Here is a 19,156-nt window from a genome sequence, read left to right as displayed (position 1 = left end):
ATAAACAACTAGTCAAAATAATATCGCTCTTATATTGAACTCATTTTTTTGTCTTTATTTGAGCCTTTTTTATTTTGGTATATAAATCAATTAGTAATTCCGTTTCTTTTTTTTTATTGTTTCATTTTACGAGAGACCAAACAATAAAAGGCTTGTATAAGCAAATCATTCTACGACAGCTATATATACAAGATATCTTTACCACCGACTTATACTCCCTCAAAGTCGCTTAGTCACTACTTGGATGTACATAATAAAGGTCAGAGCTTAAACTCCGCACTGTTAAGCTAATCACCACACACAGAGTCATAATGAGAAGGCTTAAAATTGGAATACGACCGCAGCTCATAGTACTCGTTTGTTTTGCTTCATTATTTTCCCTTTTGATACTAGGCATTGTAACTGGACTATATTTTAGCAAGAATTTGACCCTGCTGCGTTCAGAGCGATTATATGTCATTTCACAGTTAAAATCCACCCAAGTGGAACAAGCTTTGGCATTTATTGCTTACCAAGTTGGAACGCTTTCAACTATTGATGCGATAACGACACCGTTATCACAGTACAGGGCAGGGAATAATTCCAATGCAGTGTTTGCGAGTGCTCAAAATACCTTAGATCAATTCATGTCATCCACTGAAACTTTTGCTGCCGCGCGACTATACAACTTGGACTTGCAGGTTCTGGCCAGCTCATACAATAACGCAACGATAGTATCTCAACATGCCGTGGATAATTTGTTTCCCTTGCTACAAAATAGCTCGATCCCACCGGCTCTACTAAATTCAAATGAGTCGGAATTTTACTTTACCGGGCCCTTGGCTAATGATTCAACAGATATCTACAGTCCATATTTTATGGGAGTTACACTACCTGTATACACCAATTCATCCATCATTATTGACAAACCCTATGTGGCGGGATATTTGTCGATTATTGCCAGTGCACAAGCAATTCAAGATGCGTTAAACTCGACAAGCGAAGATTACAATGTCATTGCCGTCAAACCTCTTTATGGGGGATTAACTGACCTTGTGGATACCCTAAATTCTAGCCAACGAGCTGAAGCTGCAGTTGGATTTCAATTGGTATTTCCTGTGCCAAATTCATTACTAAGGCCAGGTGAGGTATATAACATTAACACATCAAGTTCAGTGCGAACGGCAATTCGGTCACCCTCTGGAACATCGACCGACGTCAAATCATATTCGGGTGATAGTGTTGCTATTGGGTTTAGACAAATCATGCAGAATAATCTTTTATGGTCAATCGTTGTGATACAACAAAAATCGATATTCAATGCTCCTGTAAATAAGTTGAAAAAGATTATCATTGGTGTTGTCTTTGGTATTGCGGTATTTATGTGTTTGATCACATTCCCCTTGGCTGTGTGGTTCATTCGACCGATTACTGAGTTGCAAAACTCGGCTGAGTACATATCAAAATACCGAAAAGAGAGGATATTGAATGAAAAGATAGCTCATGATTCAAGAAATAATAGTGTTACATCAACTGCAACTTCGACTACTTCGGGTTTTTCAAATGGGATACGACTACCATCACGCATTAAAACTTCAAAGAAATTTTTCAAAGATGAATTGACTGAATTGTCGGAAGCATTTAATATAATGACAGAGGAACTAGACAAGCAATACAATTTGTTAGAAGATCGAGTCAAGCTTCGTACGCGAGAGTTGGAAGCATCTAAAATTCAAGCTGAAGCGGCAAATGAAGCCAAAACAGTATTTATTGCCAACATATCACATGAGTTGCGAACACCTTTAAATGGTATCCTAGGAATGACGTCGATAGCAATGGAAGAAGATGATCAAGAAAGAATACACGAATCTTTGAAGTTGATATATCGTTCAGGTGAGTTGTTACTTCATATCTTAACCGAGTTGTTAACATACTCCAAAAACACCCTAAATCGATCCAAATTGGAGAAATCAAATTTCCAAATTCTCGAAATTGTGTACCAAATTAATTCAATTTTTAACAAGCTAGCTGTTGATCAGCGAGTTAAGTTTCAAATTGTGGTGAAACCGTGCCTATTCAGAAAGTTAATACTATATGGGGATTCAAATAGAATTATTCAAATAATCATGAACCTTGTATCTAATGCGCTCAAGTTTACCCCGATTGATGGGTCCGTTGATGTTATTTTCAAATTGCTTGGCGACTATGACCATGATAGATCAGCAGCTTGTGATTATACTAAGGTGTGTCTAGTGCATGGCAACAAAAGACCGGGCCCCTCGAATTATAACACCGATTCCACATTAGTGCAGCAAAATCCACCAAATTTCTCAATGAACAAACCACTCGATCCAAAAAGTGGTAGTGAATTTGATGATGTTCTGAGTATTGTCACCCTTTCGACCATCCAATATGAAAATGCCTTATTCGAGCAACAGTTCTCCACGAAGCAATCACCAACACCAAGATCATCACTTGAAAAATTGGAAGAGGTATCTGACATCAAATCAGAGTATATTATACCAGACGCCAAAGACTTCAAGTCTTACCATACTTTGAATAAGAATGAAATGACCCATGGAAAGTCCTACAAGATTAAAAACATACACCATCCAAAGACATGGGTTATACAAATTGAAGTTCGTGATACGGGGTCAGGTATTGACCCGTCATTACAGGAGAAAGTTTTTGAACCCTTTGTTCAAGGGGATCAAACATTGAGTCGAAGTTATGGCGGGACTGGCTTGGGGTTGAGTATTTGTCGACAATTGGCGACAATGATGAAAGGGACACTTTCTGTGAAATCAGCAATTGGAAAAGGATCCACATTCACGTTGACTATTCCATTACCACAAACAGGAGAGATTATGATTCCACCCGAGGATCTTGAATCTTTTTGTGATGATGAATTTAATCCAAACTCAAAATTGAATAGAAAAGTTGCATTTGAGGATGATATTATCCGGTCTGATGAGGAGCTAAAGGAGATCGAATTGACCCATTGTCGTAAATCATCCACCTTAAAGTTGAAACCATCAACCATTGCATTTTCCAAGGGGTCAACTGGTACAGCACAATCTTCCGATGTTGGTGGGGGAAACAGTGTATCTCATAGTACAGTTTCTACACCCACGGAATCGCTAGTCACCATACCACCTACTTCACACAATCATTTATCCAATATCAAGATTCTTGTTGCTGAAGATAATCAAGTGAACCAAGAAGTCATCAGAAGGATGTTGAAACTAGAAGGGTTCACCAATTTGGTAATGGCGGCAAACGGAGCTGAAGCGGTTGAGTTAGTTGAGCAATCAATGGACCCTACAGAGGAACAACAACTGCAACAATTTGACTTGGTATTTATGGATGTTCAAATGCCAATAATGGATGGTATTACAGCAGTTACTAAGATACGACAGGAGTTAAATTTTTCGAATCCAATAATTGCTCTCACAGCATTTGCTGATGAGAGTAATATAAAAGAATGTCTAAATTGTGGAATGAATGGATTTTTATCTAAACCGATAAAACGAAATAATTTACTCAGTGTCATTAGCAAGAATACTAATATTTTGTTGCATGATTCAGTACTTACCCCAGTATCGGGTCATTCTCAAAAGAGCTCTTATTTCCTGTGAGAAATAAAACAGATGAAGATAATTTCCAAGAAATCTTTGGTCGGTTTGTTATGAAAAATTGATCTTAGATGATTTTCACTGTACAATCTATTTAGATGTCGTAATTACGTACTAAAGAAACAGGTGTCATTTTTCTGGTTCAATATATCCCAGTATACTCTTGTAAGTCATCTCTCCAGAGACTGTTACTTCTTTCACCGTCTCTTCCAACCGCAGTTTTTATTGGCTGCAACTTGATAAAATTGGATTTTGTGCGCAACTTGCCAAATATTGTCAAAACTTTGCTAAATCGTTTATAAAAGATTGAATGGTGATTACCGAGGTAGTAATTGCTACCAAAAAGCTATAAATGAAAGTATTTCGTTCAGATCTTACTTTGAATATACGAGAGACTAAAAAGAAACATGTAGATCGTCGTTCTATTGATCATTAATGTTCTACAATATAAATGGTTTCACTATGAAAATTATATTTTTTGCAAAAGCTAGTTCATAAGTTCCTTCATTCATATTGAATTTGGTCGAATTGAAGTGTACATAGTTTCCAATTTAGGATACTCATCGTCATTGCTCGAGTGAATTCTCAGTAGTCGTGAATTGCCTGTCAAATTGATTTTCAACAAGTTAGGATAATTAGCTAAAGTTAGTGGGAAATTATACTTGCTTAATGAATAAAATGCATTAAAGGATAAATCAACCTGTTGCAATGGTAACATTTTGAAAGATTTGGAATTGAAGCATCGTAAGTTACTCAATTTGTTATTTGATAGATTTAGGATGTGAAGTCGTGAAAGTGGTGCATTAGGCAGTTGTTGTATGGGGGAAGCTAGTAGTAGTTCCAAACTTTCCAAATCTTCATTTGTTATGTTACACCCTTGTAGATTCAACTGCTCAACTTTGCTGAAAATAAATTTGGCAATATCATCAAGATTGAATCGATGGATCGATGATAATATGGATCTGTTGTAGGACAAGTTTAGTGAATCAATTTCATCGATACTGTTGAAGTGGAAATCCAAGGGGTAGTTGTAGGATAAGTCCAAACTTTTGAATTGCTTTGGTCCCATGGCAATGCTGAAACTGTAAATCTTCTTGTCTTGTAGATTGAGCACTTGCAATGTTGAGGGTAGTTGAATATTACTAAATCTGAACTTGTTGGTCTTGTGGATTTCAAATTTGATTTGCAAGCTAAGCAATCGAGGGAAGTACAGTTGTAAATTAATATTCTCCAAACTTCCGAACTCATTGCTACTTAAGTCCAATTTACGCAAGCTTGGCAATCCGGATGGGCTGAAATGCTTCAAAAAATGACAATGAAAATCGTGTAAATTGCATCGATTGACCACTAAATTCCTAATGCGATGACAATCATATTGTAAGAACTTACCCACATGAACCAAACTTTCGACTGGGCCTTTAATTACAAAAGTTTCAACATTATCACCACGACAATCAAGTTTCAAATTCAATGGCGCTAAACTGCTATTATTAATCACAATTTTGGCCAAACATGGCATGTCGGTAATCAAATGGAAGGACTGAGCTGTGGGAAAGTAACTTCGGATCTCGATCTCCTCAATGTCTGTTAGGTTCAAATGGATTGGTGATTCTATAAAGTTTTCATATTCGATAACCACACTAATTCTGTTTTCAGTCAAACTAAAAATCCCTCTAAAGCATGGCCAAATGAGTCGGTTGAACCGAGGGGCCAGATTCAACAAGTCATGCTCATAATTAAGGTAGATCTTTAAGTTTTTGCCACGTAAAAGTTTCAATGCCTTTAGATCACTTAGATCAAATTGTTCAATGAAGATTTGAATGATGTAATTTTGTAAATTATAATGATCAGCCAACCAGTGTAAAAACAATTCGACGGTAGAGAAGTTGTAGTATATGTGTTGGTCACAAGTGGTATCGTAGTCGTAAGGTGTTGTGATCGAGCTTTCATAGTTGCGCCGTTTACCAACTGATAAATGAACAAGTACTCTTTTGTTGAGTATACGTTGAGCAATATGATGGGTTGTTTTGTTGAATAGAAACTTGTGGAGATCAGTTCGCGTCAAGATACCCTGATCGAGAATGTTGTGGATAATTTCATCGGGGAAGTTTGTAAGTGACGATGTACTGAGCATCATTTTTGGCTAAGTGATATGTCTGTTAGTCAGTTGTTTTTGGATCGAATTTTGTTTATCTTATCAATGTGACACAAAATCTGCAGATCTTTGCTGCCACCCACCCAAAGGCATCAAAAGGGTACAACTACACTTTTTAAGAAAAGGGTTATTTTACAAAAGATATAAAACTAACCTCACAAGAATAGCTTAGAATTCAGCTAAATAAGGACTATAAATAAGCCCTATTGATCAATTGGTAAAATGTTTGGCACAGGACCCAATGGAGTAATACCATAAGGATTGATCTTGACATGAGATTTAGTGTAGTGGTACTTGATATGTTCAAAATTAGTTGTTTCTTGAAACCCGGGAATCTTCCAATACAATAATCTAACCCAATTGTGAATGTTGGGATAATGAGTTCTAATCATACCAATATTGCATTTAAAGTGTTGGACATAGACAGGATCGAAACGAATAATAGTTGTGAACAATCTAATGTCCGCTTCGGTCAATCTATTACCTAACAAGAATTCATTTTTACGGTCTTGTTCTTTGTTGTCCTTCAACAATGTCTCAACTTTATCCAAATGAGCAAAGACATTGCGACATTCTTTATCGTAAACTTCTTGTTTGGAAGCAAAACCGGCTTTGTACACCCCATTGTTAATGTTGTTGTAAACCCAGCTGTTCAATTCGTCAATTTGGGATTCCAACTCTTTCGGAACCAAGTTTAATTCAGCATACTCTGTTGGCAAAATCGAGTTAAAATCAAAGTTGAGTATCCTAATAATCTCAGCAGATTCGTTGTTGACAATTGTTTGTTCCTTCTTATCCCACAAGACTGGTACAGTGAATCTTCCATTGTAGTTTGAATCAGCTTTGAAATACAATTCTCTCAACCGCTCAAACCCATACAAATGATCAGGAGTTCCCAAGGAGATGTCATCTTTTTGAGGCAATGACTCCAATTCTTCTTTTGTGGGAAATCTCCAACCCTTTTCATCCATGTGCCAGTGAACAACCGATAAACCAATGATAGAAACCAAACCTTTCAATCTTCTCGTAATTAAAGTACGATGAGCCCACGGACAAGCGAACGAGACATACAAGTGGTACCTACCAGCTTCGGGTGGAAAGCGCGATCCAGGTTTGGTGCTAATCCAGTCCCGAAAGACTGATGGTTTCCTCTTGTAATTACCATCTTCATCGGCAAATTTTAAAATTTCAATATTCCATGGGGAAAGTTAGTATTAAATACGAAACTGATCAAGGGTTGAAATGACATACTTTAGACATTGTAGTTAATCAATTGACAGTATCAATGAATTAGAAGTTAAAGGTTCGAATGAGTTTATATAAAACCCAAGAAACTGACTCTTTGTCGTTGTTGCATTTTTCGTAAATTAGGGAAAGTCTGGAGTAAAGAAATCGGAAGCTTTTATGCAGGACATTAGTACTCAATTACTAAAAACTAAAGTCACAGAAAGAGTTCTTGAATAGCCAAAACCTCAGATAAAATACATTGGGACCTATATGGTAAGAAGCTTACTAAAGTCATGTTTCTGACAAAAAACGTTGTTGTGGTAGTTACTTTTGTAGTAGACACTGTGGATTTGCTTTTAGTTGTTGATTGCTGTGTCATAACTTAGTAATATACGACATCTAAAGTCGTGTACATTATTACCCAAATAGAAAGAGAGTGACAGACAAATCCAAAACAAAAACACACACAATACAAAATTTTCAATCCTCAGCATAAGCGGCTCATTAATTTTATAAAAAATTATCAGAATACCCATTTCCTTTAGAGTACTTACAGACTTCAGCGTCATAATCGAACATGACAGTTACTAAAAAAGAAACAACTGACGATAAAATAAACCCACAACTTCACCAAGAATCAGTAAAATCAGAACCACGACAGGAAGAGGCACAGACGTCGTCATCCTCCAAAGAAAACAAGACCACTTCCACTGATGCTGCATCATCCGCCACAGCTACAGGTTCACGTAAACTACCACCATTAGCTAGTCTACAATCAGTCTACCGTAGCGATTATCAACCATTTACGACTTTTTTACCTTATGAACCAGCATTTAGAGAACAACAATCTAATGGCAGTTCCTCGGTTGGGGCCATGACGACCAATATTGCAGCCAGTGCTTTATCACGATTAGAATCGGGCGATTTTGGAACTGCGGGGAGAAACAACAACAATAACAATGATAATGATGAAGATGACGTAAAGCCGGCGTCAAATGAAACCAAGCTGGAGAAATCCCACCATTCAGGAGTACAAGCAGCACACGATCGACTTAAACAACAACAGCAACAACAACACCCACATAAAACCAAACCATCTACCACAACCTCTTCCACTGCCTCGCTCACTACCAATGACCAGCAGAAACCATTCAAATGCACATTCGAATCCTGTGAATGGTCATTCGCACGTCAATCAGATCTTACGCGTCACTTCAAATCCCACATGGCACCACAATACAATTGCCCCTATTGGAAAAACGACCCTACATGCCACAAGAACGGAGGCGCTTTTAATCGATTAGATGTCTTAAAGCGACATTTGAAATTGGTGCATTATGTACGTGATAAACGATTACCTATTGGTGAAGGTAGCTCTGTGGAGATAAGTAATAATGGTACAAACTCTAGAGGATCTGTGATTAAAAGCGTTGATGAACCGGGCTGGTGTCGATCGTGCCAAAGGATGTTCCCTAATGCCAAAGCGTTTATTGAACATTGTTATGAATGTGCTTCTCAAACCCAACCTACTGAATGGCGATCTCAAAAGAGCACCAATGTTGATAGTAGTGGCGCTAGTGGTTCTGGTGTTGGTGGGTCTTCAACGGATGCTGATTTACACCAAACTAAATTTAGAGTACTTATAGGGCCACCTCAGAATAAGAAACAGAAAACTACAGCCACATAGGTATTTAAACATGAAAACAATTTATTTAATAATACACAAAAGGGGGATAAAAGAGAGACAAATGTCACCGAACAAGTTTTATCAAGTAGATTGTTCACTTTCTCTTTCATCTCTTTCAAAGAAATCAAGAATTGCACAATTTGGATGAATGATATAGACTGTTTTTGTCGAAGAAGTTGTAGTTCCTGCCTCTTCATCATCCCCTTCATTATTAGAAACACTCATCAAGATCCTATCTTTAACCAAACGTTTTAATACCTTGTAGGAAATCTTTCTCTCTTGTAAATATTCAGCTTCACTAGATAAATCTTCTTCTTTTTGGAGCAAATACCATTCAACTAATTCATCAGCCGACAAGCCTTCACCACCAGCTTTATCATCTTCGGAAATTTTCTTGACGAGTAAGTTCATCACCGAGACGTATTTATCGTATGATATTGTTGTTGGATCGGTTTTGGAGGAGCTGGAAGCTGGGGCACTATCATTCTCATCCATGGCGTTTGCGTCCGCTTCTCCCTCTTGTGGTTCATCATCTTCCATTTCAATATCATCCATCTCAACTCTGATAATGGATTGTCTCAACAAGTCGTACGCTTCAGCAACAAAATCAGGTGTAATTTCTTCAGTACAGTTGGCTCTAGCAATAGCTTCACTCAATCTAATCATTGACTCCAACTGACGCACTGTGATTCTATATGAAGATCTACCAAGGCCCTGTGCGTCATCATCACGCAATTCCTTATACCTAGTAACAAGGAAATCTCTAGCTTGTTTAGTCATCTTGGGGTTGAATGTCTTTGCATATTTGATATACCTTGATAATTGCTCCGCTGAATATGGTGGATCAATAGCTTCATCTCTGAGCATATGTAAGTCAACAATATGTGATGCCAATTGAGTATCAACACGTTCATTACAATCATCCAAAATGACAAAGAATAAATCAAATCTTGACATGATGGGAGCTGTCATGTTTAAATTTGATCGAAGACCAATTTTCCTATTGTATCGGCCGCCAATTGGGTTTGCTGCAGCAAGAATGGATGTACGAGCATTCAAAGTTGCATGAATACCAGCTTTAGCAATGGAGATCGTTTGTTGTTCCATAGCTTCATGAATTGCCACTTGATCTACGATATCCATCTTGTCAAATTCATCAATAGCACAAATACCATTATCCGCCAACATCAATGCACCGGCTTCAATGGTATATTCACCACTTTCTTCATCTCTCACCACTGCAGCAGTCAAACCAGCTGCTGAAGATGCTTTCCCAGAGGTGTAAACAGCACGTGGACTGAATCCACAAACGTATTTCAAAAACTGTGATTTCGAAGTGGAAGGATCACCAACGATACAGATATTGATATCACCTCTCAAGTTGATTCCATCAACAGTTTGTTTATGAACACCAGAGAGGAGCTGCAATAAGATACCCTTTTTGATAGTATCATGGCCAAATACAGCTGGCGCAACAGACTGTACCAATTTATCATAAATATACTCATCTTTAACCATTTCTTTCAATTCATCAACTTCAGACTGTGGTAATGAAAGCAAATAAGCATCGGAGTTATCATTATCTTCATCTCGTTCATTACCAACTTTATTAACCATGGAACACACATGACATGCATTGAATGCCAATTTATAGGTCAAGTCTCTAACTCCAAGGGTCTTCAATCCAGAAACTCCAGAATTTAATTCTGAACCTCCTTTATTTTCCTTGATGGATTGTGGTTTAACTCCAGGTAAACCCAATTGCGATACATCAGGAATAACAATTTCACAGCCTGTGAATTTACACTTGTCTCCAGGTTTAGCTCTTTCCACTGTTTCACCTCTAAGAATTACATCTAATGTTCTTGGCATTGATCCAGTGGGGATTTCATTGGCGTTTTCTTGAATTCTAACTCTTTGCCAATCGATAAACAATGACTTAGAAACATTCAAAGTGAAGTACGACTGATTTTCACAAGATGGGCATGAAGTAGGCTCAGTATATTTGAAAATTTGCTCCACACCTTCAATCAATGCTGAACACATATCACAAGTAAAACTTCCCATGTACAACTCAGGTCTAACTTCAGAAGTTCTAGTAACTGTACCAGATATGGTCATCAACGATCCAATTTTATTTGAACGAACATCCCTAATCCTTTGTACTATTGGTAAATTAAAGAATGAAAGTTGAAAAACTCTCTCATTTGAAGCAGCACTAGTTGTAGACAAACTATTTTCACTTTCTGGTTCATCGTTTTCGACTTGTCCTAACAAATTAGTATGAAGTAATTGTGGGGCATATTTCTTTAAAAGTCGTTTCAATCCATTAAGCAAAAAGGGGTAGAATCTATAGTATTGTTCCGATATAGCAGTAGCTAGCACTCCATTTTCTCTGGACATTAAATCTTGATAATTAATGTACAATGTACTATATTCAAAAGTCTTCATTGATTCAATTTGGGCCAAGTAAATCCTCCCATCCCATCCATTATCCAATTGTTCAGGATCGACAAATTCTTCAATAAAATTTTCAAAACTTTCACGAACTTTTTCACCCGTTACATCAACCACTTTGGGAGCAGCATTTTGTCTTCTTCTACCAGCTACAATTGGTCTTTGTTGTGTATTAGCTTGTTGTAGTTGCAGCTGCAGTTGCAGGCCTAATGTAGTAGCTCCATTCTCTGAAAACATAATGGGCCCAGTTGTTGTATTGGGAGCAGGAGTAGACACATCTCTTCCATATGATGATGATATTTGTGAGTTGAGTAATTGAGCTGTATCTGATGGTATTACACCAGGTGATGAAACAAAATTAGACATATTGAATAAGGCACTGTTTAAGAAGAAGAAGTAGTAGTAGCAGTTGGTTGTAAATTCAATTGATGGTGTTTAGTTATGGGAAAAAGATTTTATGAGAGTAAGTAGACGCGTTTTATAATACACAAACAGAGTGTAACTCACTACCAAATTGAAATTAGATTTCCTAATTGGGAATAAATGAGTGCAAGTACTAACAATTGATTGGATTGAAGAACTGCACACATGTGTTTGAAAGTATACATGACACAGTTACTTACTGGTATTAGAAGTTGTAGTAGAGACGTAATTCTTTTTGTTAGAGCAGTGTTATATGTTATATCACTATTATAATTCCTCCTCTTCTTCTATATTTGCTCTTGGAACAAATCAGCCTTCAAAAGTTATCTTGGTTTAATCATTAATTTTTCACACATCTGAATCTTATTCAGAACTATCTTTTGATAGAGCATATCTAGATGAAGAAAGCTTCTTGTGGGGAAGGAGCTAGTCTTTTGCAGAGGAAACTGTAATGTCTCAGTTTAGAAATACTGTTATGAGATTCTTTACTTTTAGTTGTTACGACACCTTTACATTCAAGTTGACTGATACCACAAAAGTGGTATATACAATGATGGGAGATATTTTGCGCTGCATCGTTCTGAATTGACTAGACCAAAAGCGAAAGTCAGATGGCCCACGCTTTGACTGGTATTTATATCATAGATTGGCAACCTTTCAACTGGCGTTGTAGTTTCTGCCATGATAAAGAGCCCAGCGTGGCTCATATTTGTTGGTACTTTTATTTTCATTACCCCAATAAACTTGTTAGGGTTTGATTGGGCCCAGGTTGGGGGTTTGGTGTACTATATCTGTGACCAAGTATGTAGTTTGAGTTTCAGTGGCACCTTTGAGGAATGCCAGTGATTATTGTTTGTAAGCATCATGGTTACATTAAAGTTCGCTTTTGGTTCTGTTTGAGGCAACTGTCACGACGTAAATCAGAGGCCAACTAACCAACCTACTTTGAAGAAAATACTACATTCTTTTAGATCTTTGGTTAAATGCCTCTAATTGAGCCTATTAAATAAAGACTGGTATCTCCGTTCAACACCAGTATAATTAGAGTAATTGTATCATAAAGGTGTGAAAATTCCACTTCATTTCAGTGTCACTTTCTAGAACGTAAATATTTGAGAATTTACGTTGAAAACTTTTTAACTGCTCTCAACGAATGTTCACATAATCTTTATATTGGGTGATTGATTTGGTGAAGTGTCTAATGATCCTGCAAGTCTTTTTGTTGGAGAATTATAAGAAAATTGTAAAAAATCGGTTAGAGTTTATTTTAAAGTGTTAGACTGGTCGACGAAATATTGATATGTAGATTTTCAATTACTCTATAGTATCGATTCAACCTGCTTTATATTGACAGAGCAAACCAAACCTACGCTAGTTCATCTTGAAACAATTCCTTCAGCTATGCATTTCAGAGTCCTCCCATAAGCTGCTTATCTATGCTACGCCAATATCTTCATCATAACATCATTTTTAAACTAATCTAAATAATAATATAAAAATAAGATATATACAAGAACATCAATCTAAATCTTCTCTTTACTGATCAGGCAACATGTTTACATCAAACCATCCCAAAAAATCATCATCCTGATTATCCATCCATCCATTTGATTGTTGTTGGAAGAAAGAATCAATTTGGGACACAAATGAACCGGTTGCACCAGCTACATTAGCTCCTCCTTCGCCAGGTTGTGTTGGTGGATTCTGTTGATGTTGTTGTTGCTCATTGTTAAATACCGAATATTGTTCATTAACGTTTACTTCCTCGATTGTGGGCAAGTAGCTTTGTGGTGGTGGTGATTGACCGAATTGGAATGGTGGTTGTTGAGGTAATTGCTGTGATTGAAGCTGTGGCGGTTGTTGTTGAGTAGGTGCACTAGATTCTAATATGGGTGTAGCTTGTTGCAATTGCAAACGCTGAGGGTACAGTTGTTGTTGATGCTGTTGTTGTTGTGGCATTGGCGATTCGTTCTTTATAATTTGTGATTCTGGTTCTTGTACATTCATTATATCTCTGGTTGATCCAGTTGCTTCCAACATTGATAATGGAATACCATTAATTTCCAATGGTTTGTTATCTCCGGCATTCAGTTTGGCTTGATTCATGGCTTGATCAGTGGGCACTAAAGTTGTGATTGTAGTACCATTAGGAGTCGTTGTAGTGATTGTTGTGAAATCGTCCTTCGTAATTTGATTATAAAATGGCAAGGGAAGTAATTTCTTATCATGAGGTTCAACTTTCCTACTTGGTGGTTTACCTTTATCCAATGCAGTTCTTCGTTTTCCTTCGTGAACACACCAAACTAAATCATAAAACAACGAAGCTGTCAAATGTGATCTCATTCGTGATATAATACTTGATCCTTCATCCTTGTCTCCTTGGAGGAAGAGATCTGGGTATGTGTATAATACGATGTTTAAATTCTCTAAAACTTTTGCTGTTCTTGACATATCATTTTGTAAATTCTGCCAGGAGCTCAACGTGTTTCTGAACATTCGATGAACAGTAACAATAGATTGTCTTGCTGAATCAACATACTTATCAAATAAATACTTTGATAAATGTAATTTGAAAAGAAGTAAAACCGAATATGAAACTGCTTGTCGAATATATATTGGCAATTCAATTAAACTTGTTTCTTGATTCATTTTGGATACAATGGTGATTATTCTAGTGGCAGATAAATAGGCCGAACTGACATATTTCACTTGATCCTCAATTGGAGTACCCGGCAAGAATGCAAAACAACAAATCATCAATTTTATGTAAAGATAGTACACTTCAATTGGAGATCCTTCTTCAATTTGTAACTTGAATCGCAACCTCTCCAACTCCCTATCCAATAAATTCAATGACCCAGCACGATTCAGTGGTTCCAACAACCCATCAGGTCTAGTAACACTAATTCCCATAACATTAACCAACTTACATTGGAATATCGATAACGAGATCAAACAACGAAATTCCTTTGGCAACGATTGGTCAACTCTAGCATTCTCCAATAAATAATCAGTAGTGTTTATACTCGGTGGTAGTCCCAATAAAGAAGACCAAAATTGTTCACAAAAAAATAATGCCAACCATGACCTAGTTCTCCATTTCTCGGCATCAGGACCTAAACTAACTTGATTACGACTGAATTCTTGAATAAACTCTCCACCTCGATGTAATCCCAATTGTAATGACAAGTTCTTGGCCAATCCAACAAATCGATAAGAACAATCATCAAGTACTTTTTCATTAGGTAACGGCCATATAGATAAAATAATCAATGCTTGAATGACGTGAGTTGATCTTGGGGTTTTGATCCAACATGTCTCGATTGCCAATTGTTTAATTAAAGATGCTAAGGACATGTATAAAGTAGGTTCAGGTTCACCTAAACTTGCAGTTAATATAACAACCCAAAATAATAAATTTGATTTATGATACAATTCAGTAGCTGAACGTGAATTAATAATTGGGAAATATTTTAGGTTCTTTGTCATGAATCGATGATGTAATTCATTGGCTTTGGCCAAAGGCAAAGTAACATCACCCAAGACAAATTCCGAAATTGGTTGATAGTTTTCTTCCTTCAATTCAAAATTACTCATTGTAGAAGGTGAGTTATCTGAGTTATCATGCATTAATGAAGGGCTTTGATGTATTTTGGTAACCGATGAAATAGGTGACATATTGGGACTATGTGCATAAGTTGATGAAGATGGTAAAACCATAGGGCTAATAACAGGATTTGGGTACAGGTTACTTCTTTGTGGCTGTGGATGTGAAGGAGTATGCGATTGCGATTGCAATTGAGTCTGTTGTTGTGGCAGATGTTGTGGTTGAACATGAGGTGAAGATGTTTGATTGATGAACCCCATATTATGTTGACTCAACGCTTGAGTTAGAAGAGACTCATTCTTAGTTAAGAGATCAATTTTTGCCTTCAATTCATCAACATCCAGTTTCAATGATTGTATTTGAGATCCTTTTTTAGGCCTAAATTCAGGATCTATCTCACATTTCAATCCCATTCGTTCACATCTCTGACATGGTTGTGGGTAGTTATCCAGTGCGTTACATTTAATCTTGTGTTGACGGCAAAATGTGCATGAAGTAACTGGTCTATGTCCTGTTTGCTTAGATTGTTTATGTGAGGAGTCTCTAGGTGAATCCTCTGATTTGTTATTATTACGTTCGCGAGGAGACACGCTATTACTGGCTTTTCTTTGTCTCTTTAACTCTGGACCTGCATTGGCAGTAGTAGCATTTGATGAAGTGACAGCAGCAGCAGATTTTGAACGTTTAGGTGCTGGTAAGATTGGAGTAGTCGCGTACCTGGGCGATACCGACACCAACGGAGATGGTGTTTGGGGTGAATGAGCAATTGGTGCCGGTTTTGGCAATATTTTTACTTTTGCCTTTTCCGTGTATTTCATGGTTGGCGGTAGTACTTGCAGTTATTGGGGTTATAGAGAAGTATTGACTGTACTTAGGGAAGATGATATATGTTGCTGCTGCAAGGGATGCGTGACCGTGGTTCTACTTCAATTATCTGAAACTGAGGTGATTTTTGACAAACAAGTGATGTATGTTGGGTAGCTAGTATGTTATGATAGAAGTAATGCAATTCAATGATTAATTCAACGTGGTCTGTTAGTCTCTTTGTATCCGATGATTTGGTTATTGAAGAAGGGTGGTAAAAATTTTGTCAATCCAAAGCGTATGAGATTTATTTGATTTCTTTTGTTGAAAGTTACGTTTAATATTTATTTTTTTATTCTTTACTTTTTATTTTAATTATTTTAATTATCTTAGTATGTATGTATGGATGCTAATAGGGTTAGTTACGGAACTACGTGAATATATTATATATTGTAGTATGGATGTAAGGTAGTGTACTTATGTATAAAACGTCCAACTGATGGAAAAGATAAAAATTTTTCATCATACCAACCATTACACAAACAAAGCTGGAGAACGAATGGTGCAAGATGTGCATGACTTCGCCTTATTACAGTATGTAGCTTGTTGGTACACTACCATTTCTCTATCTCAAATTGGTAAACTATACCTTACCGTAATACCACATGGCCCTTTGAAGATACAATATGTCTCTACACATGTGAATTTACAGTACAAACTAAATCCGTTCAAACTATGTCTGTCTGTAACTCTAAAATCTCCAAGAAAAAAAAAGATCGCAATTTACACATTCCACTCCAATGGCATCAAACCAAACAAAGCAAAAGTTTAAGTAAAATTAGTATAGGACAACAGCTCGTCTATTATGCATTCTCCTTTTAAAAAGGGCCTGGACCCAAAATAACAGAATAGTGATGTAATTGTTGCTACAATAGGAAACGAAACCAAAGTAAAAGCCTCTTATAGAGTACTAAAAGGTAAAAAGTTGAAAACAATAGAAATTCAATGGACATTAATTGCCGAATGCCTTTTTTTGTTTATTTTTATTGTTCTTTTGACTTATTAAGATTCCATTCGTCCCTTCAGTCACAGAATTTGTAAAAATAAAAAATTAAAAAAAAAAGTTATCTAAAAGATCAGTTGGACTGTATACAAAACACACTTCACAATAGATTGCAAACTGTCTCCTGTGTCAAAACACTCAACAACTTATCGCTTCAGTCGTTCCAACTATCTCACGACGTACACACTCTACAGAAATACATCAAGAACAAAATAAACAACGAATTCAAAATAAATATAAAAAAATAACACATCCAAGATGGATCCAACGACAAAAACTATACACTAAGAATAAATCAAAAGCCAACTATTTCTTTAGTCTTACTCATCATCTTCGACTTTTGGATCACCAATTCCATCTTCATAAATAGCAAATACACAATCACTTTCCGGTAAACAAGGTGAATCATAAATCTTACAAATTCTTTGTTCCCCTCTACCTTTCTTTAATGACAATCGAGTAGTTGAAGCATGAGCAATGATATTTCCACCAATAGGTTTCTTAGGATCGGGGTTATACATCCCTGACATACCATCAACTTGAGCAACAACTTGATTAGTAATTACCACAGCAATACCAAATTCATCAGCTAACCTTTGCAATGTTCTCATGAATTTGGCCACTGATGTTTGACGTGCACTTAATTCACCTCTACCAGCATAGTCAGTACGATATAATGACATGATTGAATCAACAATCAACAATGAAAATCTCAGCTCTGCCATCATTTGTGCTGCTAAATGTAATAAATTTAATTGATGTTCGGCGTTATAAGCTCTTGCGTAAGCAACATTATCCAAACAATCATTAGGACTAAGTCCATATCTTTCAGCAATGGACACCAATCTATTGGGTCTAAAAGTACCCTCAGTATCAATGTAAAGACACTTACCTTCACCACCGCCCATGTCTATTGGCAATTGACATGTGACTGCCAAAGTATGACATAATTGAGATTTACCAGTTCTAAATTCACCAAACACTTCAGTTATAGATCCAGTTTCAACACCACCTCCAAGCAACGTATCCAACTGCTTGGATCCAGTGGTTAAACAAATCAACTCAGATCTTCTTGAATGGAATTCAGATGCTGTAGTGAACCCCAAGGGAACTAATTTGGCAGCTTCATTGGAAATCTTTTCTGCCTTAGCTTCACTAATACCCTTAACGGTAATTAATTGTCTCTTGGGAGTGTAAGCAATCGATTCAATAGTATGGTACCCTTCAGCTTTCAACTTCTTAATGTCTGATGTAGTAATACCATTACCTTCAAGTTGTTCTATAAGTAATGGCCCGTTCATTTCCTCCTCTTCTTCGTGATCTGCACCCGCGTCAACTTGCATATTGTGATCGTGTCCTGCGGATGAAGTGGAAATATTAGATGCTTCAAGTCTTTGCAGTTGTAACTCAACTTCTGTTTGCGACATGGTTCAACGTGATGATGTTATAACGTTATATGTGTGTTAGCGTGTAAAGAAGAAAAGGTGTTACGCGTTTGGTAATAGACCTCGCGCGTTTTCTAAATTTTTGGTTTAACAAATTTGTATGTACGCTACCGATTTGTTGATTATTTTGCCTCTAACCAAATTTGGTTGCAAAAAATAAAAAAAAGATCCATCAACTGATACAGATGGTGTCAACACAATGAGAATTGCTCATAGTCAAGACACGGATAGTGTAATCGAAATGTGCTGAGTATTTTAGAGCTGAAACCACATGGCATTAATGGAGGGCTACCCTGTGGTTCCCTGTGTGAACTGTTAAAGATTGTTTGGCCCTCCTTAGATAGAGGAAAGTATAAAAAGTATAATGAATTTTCTTTGTTGAACCTTTCAGGAATTTTCTAAGTCGCGGAAGATGTGTTGTTTTGATATTTCTAACTCATTTGGAACCAAATTATAAATCTTGTTCCTAATTGGAATGAAAAAATCAATTCAGAGAGGAATATTATAGTTGTAGTTTTACAAGTAAACCAAAGTACGGTGATAAATTCTTAATGTCGGAGATGCGACATTTATGACATCAAAATACTTTATGTGGCACAGCTAAAGCAAATAATGTGAGACCAAAAGTCAAGTTAGAGTGAAATTCAGTTTATACGAGTGAGGAGAAAACATTC

The 19,156-nt window shown here is 36.8% G+C and overlaps 7 protein-coding genes across 7 annotated transcripts; 2 read left to right on the top strand and 5 right to left on the bottom strand. All coding sequences in view use genetic code 12, as the record gives it.

Moving 5' to 3' along the window:
* Positions 1–311: 311 nt before the first annotated feature.
* Positions 312–3,617, top strand: CORT_0A01540 (Sln1 hypothetical proteinistidine kinase; the record flags this gene model as incomplete). The annotated part of the gene is made up of 1 exon (XM_003865938.1): positions 312–3,617. One exon carries the CDS (start codon positions 312–314, stop codon positions 3,615–3,617), a length of 3,306 nt encoding a protein of 1,101 aa, XP_003865986.1.
* A 505-nt stretch (positions 3,618–4,122) lies between these two features.
* On the bottom strand, positions 4,123–5,751 carry CORT_0A01530 (Ecm4 cytoplasmic glutathione S-transferase; the record flags this gene model as incomplete). Its single annotated transcript, XM_003865937.1, has 1 exon — positions 4,123–5,751. One exon carries the CDS (start codon positions 5,749–5,751, stop codon positions 4,123–4,125), a length of 1,629 nt encoding a protein of 542 aa, XP_003865985.1.
* A 221-nt stretch (positions 5,752–5,972) lies between these two features.
* On the bottom strand, positions 5,973–7,029 carry CORT_0A01520 (Ecm4 cytoplasmic glutathione S-transferase; the record flags this gene model as incomplete). Its single annotated transcript, XM_003865936.1, has 2 exons — positions 5,973–6,965; positions 7,021–7,029. 2 exons carry the CDS (start codon positions 7,027–7,029, stop codon positions 5,973–5,975), a joined length of 1,002 nt encoding a protein of 333 aa, XP_003865984.1.
* A 544-nt stretch (positions 7,030–7,573) lies between these two features.
* On the top strand, positions 7,574–8,683 carry CORT_0A01510 (transcription factor; the record flags this gene model as incomplete). The annotated part of the gene is made up of 1 exon (XM_003865935.1): positions 7,574–8,683. One exon carries the CDS (start codon positions 7,574–7,576, stop codon positions 8,681–8,683), a length of 1,110 nt encoding a protein of 369 aa, XP_003865983.1.
* An 81-nt stretch (positions 8,684–8,764) lies between these two features.
* Positions 8,765–11,506, bottom strand: CORT_0A01500 (Mcm6 MCM DNA replication initiation complex component; the record flags this gene model as incomplete). Its single annotated transcript, XM_003865934.1, has 1 exon — positions 8,765–11,506. One exon carries the CDS (start codon positions 11,504–11,506, stop codon positions 8,765–8,767), a length of 2,742 nt encoding a protein of 913 aa, XP_003865982.1.
* A 1,593-nt stretch (positions 11,507–13,099) lies between these two features.
* CORT_0A01490 (Sef1 transcription factor) lies at positions 13,100–15,988 on the bottom strand (the record flags this gene model as incomplete). The annotated part of the gene is made up of 1 exon (XM_003865933.1): positions 13,100–15,988. One exon carries the CDS (start codon positions 15,986–15,988, stop codon positions 13,100–13,102), a length of 2,889 nt encoding a protein of 962 aa, XP_003865981.1.
* A 1,369-nt stretch (positions 15,989–17,357) lies between these two features.
* On the bottom strand, positions 17,358–18,464 carry CORT_0A01470 (Rad51 protein; the record flags this gene model as incomplete). Its single annotated transcript, XM_003865932.1, has 1 exon — positions 17,358–18,464. The coding sequence occupies one exon, from the start codon at positions 18,462–18,464 to the stop codon at positions 17,358–17,360; it is 1,107 nt and encodes a 368-aa protein (XP_003865980.1).
* Between the last annotated feature and the right edge of the window lie 692 nt (positions 18,465–19,156).

This window comes from Candida orthopsilosis (assembly GCF_000315875.1).
Source record: "Candida orthopsilosis Co 90-125, chromosome 1 draft sequence".
Lineage (NCBI taxonomy): Eukaryota > Fungi > Ascomycota > Pichiomycetes > Serinales > Debaryomycetaceae > Lodderomyces > Lodderomyces orthopsilosis.
This window is presented reverse-complemented; position numbering and strand designations above follow the sequence as displayed.